This window comes from Maylandia zebra, linkage group LG18 (assembly GCF_041146795.1).
Source record: "Maylandia zebra isolate NMK-2024a linkage group LG18, Mzebra_GT3a, whole genome shotgun sequence".
NCBI lineage: Eukaryota > Metazoa > Chordata > Actinopteri > Cichliformes > Cichlidae > Maylandia > Maylandia zebra.
Genome location: NC_135184.1, coordinates 2,871,548 through 2,886,955, shown reverse-complemented (window position 1 = coordinate 2,886,955; position 15,408 = coordinate 2,871,548). Strand labels below are relative to the sequence as shown.

At 41.9% G+C, this 15,408-nt stretch overlaps 1 protein-coding gene across 1 annotated transcript; it reads right to left on the bottom strand.

The window, feature by feature from the left end:
• Positions 1-741: 741 nt before the first annotated feature.
• On the bottom strand, positions 742-15,051 carry LOC112436399 (uncharacterized). The gene is made up of 3 exons (XM_024805952.2): positions 15,044-15,051; positions 14,047-14,159; positions 742-5,084 (listed from the first exon to the last, which is right to left on the bottom strand). Exons 2-3 carry the CDS (start codon positions 14,144-14,146, stop codon positions 1,375-1,377), a joined length of 3,810 nt encoding a protein of 1,269 aa, XP_024661720.2. The 5' UTR covers positions 14,147-14,159; positions 15,044-15,051; the 3' UTR covers positions 742-1,374.
• Between the last annotated feature and the right edge of the window lie 357 nt (positions 15,052-15,408).

Genomic DNA, 15,408 nt, shown 5'->3' with positions numbered 1-15,408 from the left:
CATGCACTTTCTCTGTGTGTGGGTGAAGATTACAGATGGTCTGTATTATAACAATATATTGTATAACAATATTAACACAGTTAAAACAGTAAACATCTAAAACTATTAGCACCTTCACATAAAGAATTCATTCTTTAAAAACGATTTTTTTAAAAACTGGAATTTAACCAGTTTTAACTAAAACCAGCAGACACACTTTCAGATGCACCTCAATTATCAGAAAATAGCTCAGTTATTTTCCAGAGTCTGTGTGAAACTAATGTGTAATAAACTTCACCTGAACAGAATTTAATGACAACATTTTATTTATTTTTCTACACAATCTATGCAGGTGTGTTTGGTTTCTTTAAACTTGTTACAGAGACTCAGGTAGGATCACTTCCTTATTCCAGCATTGGTTTACATCACTATTGGAGGAATAAAGCTCACGTAGAGCTGCAAGAGCAGCTGGTTTAATAATCAGTCATTTTCTATGGCAGCTACGTCATAATCAGCTCTGTAAATGCTCGCGCAGTTTTCAAATCAAAGACTTTGTGTGGATGTTTTGTTCCAGTTATGTACTGATAATCATTGTTAAAGTATGTCATGGTCTACATTAGATCTAATAATAATAAAAATAATGATAAATATGCAAAGAAAAGTACTTCATCTTCAATGACAGTCACATCACCTACAGTTCATTAATTCAGTCCAAGTGAAGCTAAAACAGAGAAATTAATAAAGAGCTTGAAACAGAAAGAATCCAGGATAATCATTTAATGTCACATCTCAGACATCCTAACATTCAAATGTAAATGTGATTTTTTAACGAGCATTTCTAGACACGTTTTTCCAAATCACATTGGAACAAAAAACAAAAGGAATGAATCACAAGAAAAACCATGCTGTAGTGTCAACAGGCTGAGAGTTACAGACACTGCATTAAACTACAACTGTTAAATGATGGACTATTAACAGCTGTTATTTCGACATCTGTTACCATGGTGATCTTAAATACATCAAGCTACCAAAACAGGAATGACCTGTAATTAAGACAAAAAGTTATTCTGTTTTTTTTTAATAATAAAAATAAAAAACATCTGGCAGCAGTGGTCCAGCTGTCAGAGATCATTAAACATGTTAAAAAGAAAATTTTCCACATAGACAAGAAACAATCTGCTAATAGATTCTGGTTTAATTTAATAATTGTTGGGAGATTACAATGAAACAGATAACAACTTGAAGAGAAAGTTTATTCAGCATTGTAAACTATAGTTTTAGCATCAACTCTAGCTTGGCCTCTTTTTATTTTACATGCTTATCACGTTTTATAAAGCTGCTTTAAATTGTTTAATCCTCATAACACCTCCAACATATCTGTAGACCTTCGTAATATTAACCTGACAATCCAATGTGATTTAGAAATTTCTTAAAGAAGCCTTTCTTTTCCTTCTTCTCCTTTCTTTCCTCGGATAATTCCTCCTCCGTTTTTGAAAGTTTGTCTCGTCGCGTTACCTTGGAGATAAGATTTGCCCTCTCCTTCATTGCCTCCAAAGATTTGATTCGAGCCTGGTAACCCTCTTTGGCCTCTGATCTTTCTCCCTCAATCATCATGTCAATGTACTCTGGGGTGGTCAGAGGGTTTGGCCTCAGGCTGATCTCTTGCAGTCGAGTTATACACTGAGCTGACTGATCTATGAGGGACACCATCGTGTCCTGAAGGTGAACAATCTCTTCTTCCTGCCTCTCAATCAGTTCCTGAACAGTCATCTTTTCTTTATTAGCTGTTTCATACTTGCGTTTCAGCTCTTGCACTGTCTGCTTCTCTTTCACTTGAACATACTCCCAGCTGTATGTCTGATTGAAATGCACACTCCAAATGCATTTTCCAGGACAGACAGTGCACATCCCGTTCATATCCATTGATGCACAGCCACGTTTCTCACTATCTTGTGCTATTGCACATGGGTAGTGACATGTTATTGAACATTTCTGGCAGTTGGTGATGAATGCTCCTTTCTCTGTGATTGGTTTTTGGACTGGTTTAATAACATCCACCTCAATCTCAAAGTTTTCATTTGAAGTTATGACTGCTTCATACTCTTTGATCTTTTCTTTGGTTGTCTTAATTTCTTCAAGCTTTGCTAATCCAGTTCTAACTTGTGGCTGCAAACCTTCGATGGCTGTTTCAAGCTGTTTGCGCTCCTTTAAGACTTCTTTGGTCATTAGCAAGCTTTTGGTTTCCATTTTACCCAAAGCAGTGAAGAACTTCTCCATACTCTTGGCTCCCATCTTCCAAAACATTTCATCAAAGCTGGCATCATCTTCATCAAAATCCACTTCACAGTCTCTGTTGCATCTGTTGTCTGCAAATAATGCTGAGTTATTGAACTTGAAGTGAACCGGAAGCCCTAACTCATTTTTTGGACACGGGACTGCAGAAATGGTTATTGCCTCAAGAACTGGTGGTTCTTTGCCATCAGCAAAAGTCACCAGCATTTCAATGTTCTCTGCCACATCTTTGCCAAAAATGGAGAGCACCGAGTCAAACACATATCTCTGTGTTGCTGTTAGTCGTGCAAGAGAGGCCTGAGCAACAAAACACACTGCATCAATCTCACTGACTCCATTAGGAGAGGTGAAAAGCCTGCGGATTTGCTCTGTGATCTCCTTGTCTCTTGCTACTCCTCTTGTATCTCCAAAACCTGGAGTGTCCACAATGGTCATGGAGAACGGGATTTTAAAGCCTTCCTGGTGGTGGATTTCATACACAGTGACTTCAGATGTCTGACTGTGAGCTTGTGAACTGGTTGGATCCTCATCAACTAACTTAAATCTGAAACCGTCGTTCCACTCTACACCAACAATGTAGTTGATCATTCCATTGATGAGAGTAGACTTTCCTGATCCTGTTGCTCCAAGCAGCATTATTGTGCGATTCTGCCTCATGCTTTCTTTGCCAAAGATATACCTCCGAAATCCATCCATGTCCATATCTTCTTCTTCCAGGGGCAGTTTGTAAACTGAGGGCAGCTTTGAGTTTGTTTTCTTGCTGATATGTTTTAGGTACTCAGCCAGACGTGCAAATTCACGCTTTGTTGTGCAGACATTAACAATGATGCTTTCCTTGCTTCTTCCATCTACACCACAGTCACATCTGACCCTGACTGCATATTGTGTCTCTGACTGAAGCCCTGAAATGATGGCCTTCTCACCTCCTGAAATTGTTTGAGTCCACTCGAGGTCATTTATTGTTGAGCTGCTATCTGTTTTTGCATATTCCACCATGTAACTCAATATCTGCACATCCTCTCCGAGCTCAGCAGGTTTCTCCCAGCTCACTGATATCTCACTTGAATATGGCTGAGCTTGAGGTTTTCCAGGAGGGCTGCAGGGTAAAGTTTTAATGGCATCACTGATTACATTAGCTGGTCCGACACCTGCTGAGGTCACTGCTCTGCATCTGAACACATACTCTGTGTTTGGCTTCAGATCTCTCACTGTGACTTCTTCAGCCTTTGCTTCTGTCTTTTGCTGCCATCCATCCTCTCCACTGACACAGTACTCAACAGAGTAGGAGGTGATGTTCTCTGCTCCAAATCTGGGTGGAGAAATCTTCAGTGTCACACTGTTGTGGTTTATGTCAGCTGCTGTCACAGTTTCAGGCTTTGAAGGAGGCTCAAAGTTCTCACTGACAGCAAATCCACCTTCATAAAGGTAGATGCTGGAACTTTTCTGAGTTTCATTAGTTAACCCCACTGTCAGGAACTTCATGTTCTTGTTTTCCTTGTTGGCCTCTGCAAAATCACTGAAGAGTTTTGCTTTCTTCCTCATATCATCTGCTACTTCTTTTGAAAGGTACCATTGTTCCTTCTCTACATTGTAAGTATGATAAACGTGAACGTCTGTTTTGGTTGTTTCTTTCAGGTAGTTTGATAAAGCTGAGAGGTACGGTTCATCCTTCCCCAGTGAGGTGAAAACAAAACACAGGCCATACTCTGCACTGAGAAGTTCCTCATGTAGATTATTCTGAGATGGGACAGTCTTGGTGTTTTTCATCATGTTGGTGAAAGACTTTAAGATACTGATTTCTCTTTCTTTACAGTCCATCCACTCAGTCAGGTTTTTGCTGTTGAAAGGTGAAGAATGTCTCTTCTTCAGGATCTCAGCGAGTTCAGCCTCCTTTTCTCCTCCTCCTCTGATTGATGGTAGTCTCTTCGCTAACATTCGCTGAAATCCCAGTTTGAACTCTGAACACATTTCTTTAAAACTTTTCAGTTTTTTGCTAATCTGTGGGAACTGTTGGACAGTGGAAGTTCTCAGTGCATCGTTACACCTTGTTTCCAGTTCACTGAAGTCCTCCAGGACGCTCTGTGATTCCTGAACTAATCTTATACTTATCTGACGGACGAGTTTAGCAGCACAAGAATCTAAACTGGTTAAAGGCAACAGCCAGACCTTCATTGGTACAGCCTTTTCGCCATTGGTTCCTAGTAATGTTGGAAGGCTTTTGTAGACTTCTACAGCTTCCTGAAATGTTGTTGGAGGTTTCTGAAGGCAAAAGTCTCCATAGAATCTGCAGGAGAATTTCTCAACACTGTTTTTGTCCTTATCTTCCATTTTCAGGGAACCTTCACCCTCTATGGAAAGCAAGGGGATCTTCTTGATCATCACCTTCAAGCTGCCCTGGATGTCTTGATGAGTTTCCTCTTTAGAAACCTCACGGTCAAACACAAAGAAAGCTTGAGCCCCATAAAGGATACCTGTGACTACATGTGTTGCTATTCCTTGCTCAAAAACATAGGGATGTTTTACGTTGCCTCTTCCAAGGTGATTCATTGACAGTTCCTGGAACTTTGTTGTTATTTTGTAGTTCAGTGTCACTCTGGCCTGGTATTTGGATGTCTTGTGATCATTGAGATATTTGGCTGATCCTCCAACCTCAACCAGTCCACCCAAGAAACTTGCCTTCAGGGATGCCTCAACATTTAATGCTGAAGATTTGTCCTCAATTGATTCAGATGCCACTATTTCAGATTCAGTGTTAGGTTGTTCTTGTTCTCGTCTATCTTTTTCCAGGTCATTACAGTCCCACAGTGTCATTCCTGTAAAATATGTTACCATTTATTTTGGGCAAAAATAGATAAAAATAAACAAAAAACAAAAATACAATTAACAACTGCCTGTCTAAAAAGTCCTCTTTGTTTTATAGTGAAAGCATTATCAGTTAAATTAGTTAAAGGCTTCCACAACATCCCATAAGTGTATGTTTCTAACTCAGAGCCCACTGACAATTTGAATCCAGCCCATAATTTACATTCATTGTCACAAAAAAAGGTAAGTCTGTACATTACATTTAAACTATGATGTTTTACTTTTACATTTTAAAAATTTCTCACCCTCTCTTTGACCTAATTAAAAAAAAAAGTCAGTACATTTGTACTGAATAACTGCTTTTGTCTTTACTAACACCAGGAATTCTGGCAACTTAAATGTTCTTCTGTAGCTAAGTATACTTTCTTTACTTTTACATTAGCTAGCCAGGCTAAAGAAGCAGCCCTTTACACCACTGCTTCTCAGCATCTTCTTGACCAACCATGGTCGGTCGTCAACAAAATAGACAAACTGAACCTTCCTCTCGCTGCACAGCCACTCGTCCACAACTGTTGTGTCTTGGTCGTCACAGAGACATGAAACTAGCAGGCTGCACAATGCACCTCAGCGACTGAATGGCTACAGCAGGGAAAAGCGGAGTTTGTGCAAAAGCATTTACACACATAACAACTGGTGCACAAACACTAAGATCATCATCATAGTCTGCTCCCTGGACATAGAGGCAATGTCTGTCATGTGCAGATCTTTCTATTTCCCCAGAGAACTGCCCGCAGTGCTAATAACACCAGTCTATATACCACCAGATGCAAATGTTAGCTCAGCCTTTGCCTACCTGCATGACTTGATCTCTGAACAGCAACGGACATATCCAGAAGGAGTACACATAATCGTAGGGGATTTCAACAAAGCATGCTTAAGAACTGTGACTGTGCTACCTAAATTTGTTCAACATGTTTACAGATCTGTTCCCCTCCCCCACCACAGTATATCTGACCACCTCTCTCTGCTTGTTGTCCCGGCAAACACACCACTCAGAAAAAGGACAAAGCCTAACATCAGAACTTTCAACACCTTTTCTGAGGAAGCTCTGGCACAGCTGCAGAACGGTTTCGCCCTCACAGAGTGGAGAGTCTTCGAACATGTCCAACTAGAGACTCACACTGCTGCAGTGCTGGTTTACATCATGCATTGCATGGACACTGTCACCACAGAAAAGTGGGTCCGGGCCTACCCCAATTGTAAACCCTGAATGACAAGTAAGGTTCAGGCATTGTAAAAGGCAAGTCTGCAACTGTGTACAAATCTCAGATAACAACTCTAAAAAGGTATGGGAGGGCCAGAAACACATCACCAACTCCAAAGGTAACAGGGCAAATACAGATAACATGGACATCTCATTGGCAAAGGAACTTAACCACTTCTTCGCCTGCTTTGGGAGAACTGTAGACACCCCTACGATGCACACCACCCTGCCCATAGCCTCCTCTGAGCACAGCCCACACACATTTACTCTCCAAGAACACTGGGTTTGCAATGTGTTTAGAGCAGTTAATATGAGAGAGAAGCCACAGGCCCTACATGGAATACCTGGGAGCGTGCTCAAAGCCTGCTCCCGACCACCTGGCTCCTGTGTTCACCAGGCTATTCAACCTCTCCCTGTTACATGCCACTGTCCCTCACTGAAATCAGCAGCAATAGTCCCAGTCCCCAAGTCCACCACCATCAGCGGCCTCAATGATTACAGACCCATTGCACTGACTCCAGTGGTTGCTAAGTGCTTTGAGAAGCTGGTCCTATAGCACATAAAGGACTGCCACCCACCCAGCTTTGACCCCCACCAGTTTGCCTATAAGGCAGGATGCAATTTCCACTGCCCTCCACTCTGCTCTGCATCACCTGGAGAATCCTGGGACTTCAGTAAGGATGCTCTTCATTGATTTCAGCTTGGCTTTTAAAACCATCATCCCAGACATCCTTATAGCCAAGCTGGTAAACCTGGACTTCTTCCCCCGCTACATGTGGATGGATCAAAAACTTTCTTACAGACCGATCATAATCTGTCAAGGTTGGCAACCGGAGATCATCCTCCCTGTCACTCAGCACTGGCTCACCGCAGGCATGTGTGCTGAGTTCTCTCTTATGCTGCATCTACACCAGCGACTGCACCCCCACGCATCATCAGATTTGCAGACAGCACTCATCACCAACGATGACGACACCGCTTACATAGATGATATCCAATGTCTGACAGAATGGTGTGACCACAATAACCTGACCCTCAACACCAGGAAAACCAAGGAAGTGGTCTATAAATATATTTCCTGGGGGTGAAATTCCCCTAGGTGGCGTTGTCATTTTATTATTTCCTTTTATCTAACCCCGCCGACCACTTGGTCACACAATCTTACATGCCCTCCCAAAGGGCAGGCTAAGGAGGAGGAGTGCAAGCTATTTTCCATTACAGCTTATTAATGAACCAAAGACCCTGACAGAGTTTTGGTTGATTTGAAAGCCTAACTCTTACCCTTGTACACCTGAACTGGAAAACTCAAACACTGGTTTTATTTGTTGTCTACCTTTCTCAGAGGTTCTCTCTGAATTTTTAGACGTAAAAAAACTTCTTTCACTATATTGGGTTCTCTCAAAATGTAAATGAGACAACTCACCTTTTCAATGACACTCTGGCTTGTTCTGACATGTGGCAAAGAAACCGAACATTTAACAGTCTTCCCTGAAACTGTCTTTTGTCTGATTACGTCTTAATAAAATTTAACTTTGCAATAATGGATTACACAGCAGTAGGAAATGCATATCATTACAGTAGATAACTTTCTGAATATGCTGAAGTTCATAATGCAATTCCTCCACCGCTAACTTTAATGACATGTGCTAGAATATGGCAAACTCCCTAGAATCTATTCCTACTGATGTCAATTATCTCATTGCTGTGTATATCTCATAATGTAATTACTCTAAAAAAGAAATACTCATATGAGAAGTGCTCCACTCCCTGGTATAACTCTCAAACACGCACCTTAAAGCAGATAACATATAACCTATAGAGAAATGGCATCACACTAATTTAGAATCTTCATTTTGCCCCTGGAAAGCTAGGATAGCTCACTGTTCTTTACTGACTGAAGAAAATAATAACAACCCCTTTCTTTTTAGCAGTGTAGCCAGACTGACTAACAGTTAGAGCTCTCCTGTATTGAGGGCCACAAGTGCTAAAATTTGTTAAATAAAGACAATAGTACTTTTTGCCAGACATTCAGTTTTTAATGCTGAAATTGCCACCCTTACTATCTGACACGGGAGTTCTCAGCAGTGTTTTTGGCCATTGTTAACATCCCGCTTGAGCTGACTCTGCGGCAGCGCTTGGCAAACTCCATGACGTCATCAGCGCAGTAGAGACAACTAATTTAGACGCTGTTTTTATCGTCGCTGGTGACTTTAATAAGTTCAACTTATGGACTGTACTCCCCAAATATCACCAACATGTGGCCATTCCTACCCATGACAAAAACATGGATCATGTTTACAGCAACATACACGGTTCCTACAGGGCTGCACTATGTCCCCACTTTGGACAGTCTGACCACATCTCTCTGTTCATGTACCCGACTTACAGAATATAGGGCCACCACCAACTCCATCAGCTCTGCAGGCAGTCTGCCAGATGATCTCAACGTGTTTTACATCCACTTTGAGACCCCCCCAGACCTCCCAGACCCTCCAGACCTCCAAGACCTTCCAGAACCCCCAGATCACTCGACCCTCTCCCCTACCAGCAGTCTCAATAGACCAAGTACACAAGGTCCTGAGGAAGATCAACCCCCGCAAGGCAGCAGGACCAGACAATATCCCTGGACGGGCCCTTAGAGCACGTGCTAACGAGCTGGCTGATGTTCTCACCTCCATCTTCAACCTTTCCCTCAGCCAGAGCATCATTCCCACATGCTTCAAGATCACAACTATCATCCCCCTCCCCAAGAAAAGCCCAGCCACCTGCCTAAACAACTACAGATCAGTTGCACTCACTCCAATCATTTCAAAGTGCTTTGACAGAGTGGTGCTGGCCTACATTAAGAACAATATTCTATTAAGAGCAATATTCCACATACTCTGGATCCCCTGCAGTATGCCTACCGGCCCAACAGGTCCAAGTCAGACGCCATTGCTGCTGCCTTTCACTATTCCCTCTCCCACCTGGAAAATAATGACTCCTACATCAGGGTACTCTTTGTTGACTACAGCGCCACCTTCAACACAGTCATCCCTCACAAACTCATCCACAAACTGTCTACACCTGGCCTGCACCTCACCCTCTGTGACTGGCTACAGAACTTTTTGACTGGCAGGCTTCAGTCTGTCAGGATTAGTGTTACGGCCCTAGCTGGGCCTCCTGAAACTACCCTTGTGTGGGTGTGGTGTTCTCTCTCCGCCTCCTCCTCTCTTGCTCCACCCTCTCTTTCTCACTCTTTTCTCTCCCCAGGACACAGCTGTTGTTCATTGGCCTCATTCTCATTTACCACCTGGGCCCAGTCAGCAATCATCTCTGAGGTCATATAAGCTGGGGATGAACTAGATGAGAGAGGGTGGTTTTCTCTGGTGTCGCTGCTTTGTGTTCTAGGTGTGTGATTGTCCTGCCTGTGGTGTGGATGCATAGAGTTGTGGATGCAGTGTAGCTTCACGTGAGTAGTGTGGGCCTCAACACAGTAAAGCTAGCTTCTGCTAGTGACAGGGTGAGACAGGGTATGACCTCCTCGTGGTGTGTTGTGTTCTTTGTTGTTGTAACCTTTTTCTTATTCTAGTTTTATTGGAAAAACCGCGTTGCTGGCTCTTTATGCTTTGAGCGGGCTTTCTGTTTGAGTTTTAACTTCAAACAGTCAGCAACGAGGTGGCCAGGTTTGTGGCAGAAGAAACACAGCTTTGCTTTGGCTCTTGAAACCACAACTACATTATCCTTGTTAGCTGGCCCACTCTTACCTCTCCAAGAGGTACTATGGCGCAGAGGAATATCATGTCCTACAGCATTTGCTTTGAGTCAGAGTAAACTCATCTGCCATGTTGGCAGTTTGCTGTAAAGTGGAAACCCTCTGTTCACTTAAATAAAGAGCAATACACTCAGGCACCGCGTTCTTGAAGTCCTCTACCAGCACAAGCTCACGTAACGACCCCAAATCATTAACCTGGCTTGCAGAGCACCACCTATCAAAAAGGTGATAGCAAAGTCAAGGTAGGACTGACCCTGTGCCAACTCCAAACTTTGAAAATGCTGCCTAAAGGCTTCAGATAAAAGTTCGTAGGCTTGCAGCACTTTTAATCTTTTCATAAGCTAGGAAGTCGTCCCTAGACGGACTGGAACAAGCTTCCTGAGCCTCACCTGTCAATTTACACAGCAACATCACCCTCACACGTCTTGAGGCCACTGTAATGCAGTTGCTATGCTTTCAAACACACTGAAGAAGCTATGAACACTGGACTCACAGATAACTGGAACCAGGTGGATGTTATTGCTCACAAATGAGCCTCTAGACACCTGTGCGCTAATAGCTATATCATCCATTTTAGGGGCCGGAGAAGGGTTAGAAATAATACCCTAATTAAGACACAACCACACCCCTCTGCCAACTCACTCAGAGACTACCCAGTAATTAACGGATTAATGGTGACATTAAGGGAGGAGACTGGCCTTGTCCCAACAGCTCTTGCGGCAACATGAATTTTGCCCGGCGGCAGGAGTGTAACAAGTGTGGTGCACCCAAACCAGGATATGGAGGTGACAGAGGCGGTGGCTTTAGAGGGCGTGGAAGTTTCTGCGGGGATGACCGTGGAGGAGGAAATAGTGGCAGCTCCTATGGACGACAGAATTATGGTGGCTATGGACAGCAAGAAAATTATGGCCAGTCTCAGCAACCGAGCTATAATAACTATCGACAAGAGTCCTCTGGGTATGGTGACAAGCCCTCCTACGGACAGCAAGGCTCCTACAGTGGTCAGGGGCAAGGTGGAGACAGTTATGGACAGGGCGGTGGTGGTAGTAGCGGCTACAGTGGCCAGGGTGGTGGCAGTGGTGAATATGGAGGAGTAGGTAGTGGTGGTGGATATGGACGATGGAATGAAGGTGGTGATCAGGGTGGGAGGTTTGGGTGTGACTATGGAGACCGTTCAGAAGGAGGGGGCTACAGAGGCAGAGGCGGCGGTGGGTATGACCGTGGTGGTTATGACCGTGGTGGTTATGACCGCAGTGATGGAAACAATCATGCTACGGCTCAAGGGATGAACCAGCTGGAGGGCAGGACAATCACACACCTAGAACACAAAGCGGAGACACCAGAGAAAACCACCCTCTCTCATCCAGTTCATCCCCAGCTTATATGACCTCAGAGAGGTGATTGCTGACTGGGCCCAGGTGGTGAATGAGACCAATGAACAGCAGCTGTGTCCTGGGGAGAGAAAAGAGTGAGAAAGAGAGGGTGGAGCAAGAGAGGAGGAGGCGGAGAGAGAAAATCACACCCACACAAGGGTAGTTTCAGGAGGTCCAGCTAGGGCTGTAACAATTAGCAACAGGACTTCAGTCAGCATTACCACAAACACTGGCGTTCCAAAGGAACAAAGGAAGAATTTCATTGCACAGAGAAATGCTACTAAATTTCTACTGTACACATGACAATAAACACCTTGAATCTTGAATCTTTGTCATTAATTAGTCCATGCATCCATCCACTTGTTTTCCATGGCCCTAATCGGTCTGTCAATCTTGTACCTAGTGATGGCCAAAGGAAGCTTTCTGAAGCATTGAAGCTTGTATTGAAAAACGGTTCATTACTCGGAGCTTTTCAACATAGTCCTCTCTGGTGACATCTGGTGGCCAAAAATATGAAGAGCAGCTTGAATCCACAAAAGAAAACCAACTGCTTCGTAATGATTGCCCACTCTACTGAGTGGAATTCTGTCTGATATTGGGCCACCGTTGTGTTGCTTTAAACGTGTATTTTTTGGGGTGACAAAAATGTTGTTTAGTACTTTAATAAATAATTTTGACCAGTAAGCTTTCCTTGTTTAAACATGCACCATGGTGTGGTCTTTCTTTGCTTGTGACTTCTTGATGTTGGTAAATACAGTAATTGAAAAATACCACATTACATATAATATACATATAATAATGTACAACACATTATGAGGTATGCTTCTGGTGTGAGGTCCTGCCTCCATGTACTTATGCAGTTAATCGCTAGACGGGTGTATTTATAAATAATATTACATTAGGGAAATTTGCCTATACATATTTTTGACCTGGGAGTAGAACTGATTGTGAACTGGAAAGGGAAAATGTTTATGAACTTGCAAATTAAAAAACATGATGCATTTAAGTAGGGCTGGGTATCGTCACTGATTTCTAGAATCGATTCAATTCCGATTCACAAGGTCCCGAATCGATTCGATGCATCGCGGTGGAAGCAAAACAGTAAAAGTCAGAGTGAATTCATGATGATGTTTATGTGAAGCGTTTGGATCTTCTTTTGCTGCTGGTTCGGTCAATATTGTTTGGAGAGAGATCTAACAGCTTTAGAATCAGCGCATAAAGGGCGTGAACACAAAGCGTGGACCAGCCGACAGATCAGAATCAGCGAGCTGTCGACTTTCAGCCCCGACTATGAGAAAGGCGACATCTAACTGATTCTGATCCGCGGGTCGCGCTGTGTGTTTAAGTCTATGTGCAGAATCCGTGTACCTGCTCTCATTTACTGTCTTAACTGTTTGGTGGTTCTTGAAATTTTGTGAGATGTCACCAGAGATTCTGGCATTTCGGGCAAAATAAATTTATATTAAAAAATCGATTCAGGATTTTAATGAATCGATTTTACGTTATCCAAGCCAGAATCGATTTTAATCGATGAATCGATTATAAAAACCCACCCCTACATTTAAGGTAACCCTTTTCCATTTGTATTTAAGAAGAAAATTTGTTCCACTGTGCGATGGCTGAACCTGTTCCTTTTCATGGAGATCATTTCTCCTGCCTTAAGTAAATTCCCTTCACATGGCACAGAGGAGGCTGGAGTGCAGAGAAACTGGTAGAGATGCAGTTATATAGTCTACCTGGGCCCCACAAACTATCACCTGAAGATAATAAATAAATTCAATTGCTGCACATTTTGCAGACTAACAGTTTAAAATTATTTAAAACATAAAATATATATTTTCATAACATTAAATGTAAAGAGTCAAATAGAAGTCTTTCTAAAGTTATTTAATGATATTTATGTTGTGAAAAGCAGATTTTTGACATTTGAAGTTTTTCCCGTTGTCAGATAAAATAAACACGCACATGACCAAAATCAACTAAAAATACTCCCACACAACAGAACCTCCTCTATTCCTCGCTGGCTCCAAATCTCTCAATAGAAATATCAGTGGTTCGCTATCTGTAACCATCAAAACACTCCACAAATCCCGCGAATGGTTCACCTGCTTATAAACCATTGAATCAGATACCGAAGCAGTCACGTTCTAAATGAAGCTTCGGACGTCACTGATCACGTGACTCTGGCCAAACGAATCAAGCTTCGACACAGTCTGAAGCAGTGTGTTGATTTTTTTGACACAGGCACCGGAGCGTCAGCTTCAAGCGGGCCATCACTACTCGTACCCCTCTTCCCTCACTCCTGAACAAAAATGTTTTGAAAGAAGGTCGACGGACCATTAAAAAAAATATATATTTGAAAAGCAGTTGATAGATGAAGCTTAAATTTCGTACGACTCATATATATTCAAACTTTGTGCCAATGTTCGAACAGAAAATGGTCTAAAAATTGGCTGATTTCAGACTGAATGAGCCAGAATAAATATTTGATTTATCCAAAGGGGGAAGTTGCTTATTTAGAGAGGTGATGTAAATGCGGCTTATGGTTCAGTTAAATTTAGTTAATACTTGTGAATCCTTACCAGGTATGACTACATCCTGGCGGCAGTCATACAGCATCCCAAGGCTGAATGGGCGGCCAAGCACCGCAATTTCCATCGTTCTGCTGGCTTCAGTGTCCATCTCTTTGTCTAGACTAGACAACAGAGACACTCTGGGTTAGTTTGATAATAGTTTTTATTCTCCTGCTGTTCAAAATGTTAAGCGTGGCATGTATACATCCCAGCCACTCAGAATAGGCTCTTGGTATATTACAGCAGGAAAAACAGAAGTACAGTTATTTATAGACTGGTTCTGTGTGACAGTATCCAAAATACCAGGGCTGTCATGGAGCAATAATTAGTATTAATCACACTTTCATATTTGTATTTTGTTTCTGATCTTGTCTTTAAATTTCCTATGAAGGTATTTGGCCTCATTCTGGATTTACGGACTTAATAATTCATCTCGAATAAATAAGATGGAGTAACTTTTGAATATTCCACATTGCCAAATTCTGTTATTACAAAACAAAAACAGATTTGGTTCGTAAATTACATTTTACACATTACACATGTAAGAGATAAAATGTAAGATAGACCAAAGGTAAGCTCCATTCTTTGTACATATACATACAAATACATTCCATGTCTTTTTTTCTGTTTAACACATGGAGGTCCATGAAAGCCATTTCATGAAGGTCTGTGTTATCAGTTTCAGCAGCTCAGTGGGTAAAGGACAGAAGCCCCTGAACTGACACACAAAAACCTCAGCAAGAGTCAAAATGTAGGGTCCATCGTTTCTAAGAGATTACTAGAGATTTAACCTTTAAGTTACACACAGCATTCACTATTGGCTAATTTAAGAAACAAAACAAAACAAAACACATTTAAAGTATATCCAAAATCTTTGTCTAAGTAATAACAAAAAAAAGAAAAGAAAATACAGGTAAATAACAGCCACCTACATAAATCTAATTATTTATCCAAGACATACAATAATGCATGCAGGAGAATATCAAAACAATATTGCTGTACTTACAGCTGATATATATGTGAACTTCTGAGGGAGTGCTATTGTTTCAGACATTATATACTTTGTGAGAAAGACCCGCCCCTTTAGCTTTACTTGGGAGGTACCACAGAGGAAGATCAAGCTGAGTTCTCAGAAATCACATGATCTGCATAAGGACAAAAATACTACTTCTGTCTATAATATGATACATTTAAAGTTATTTGGCATTTTCCACAAGCCAAAGATGTGCAAGATATATTTATTGAAAATTAATGGGGTTCAGGTTAAGACTGCAACTTTAAATCCATTACTTTGATGTAAAGATTTATTTTACTGAACATTTTTGCTGAAAACATTTATGCATAGGGTCAACATGAACTCTGATACGTGAG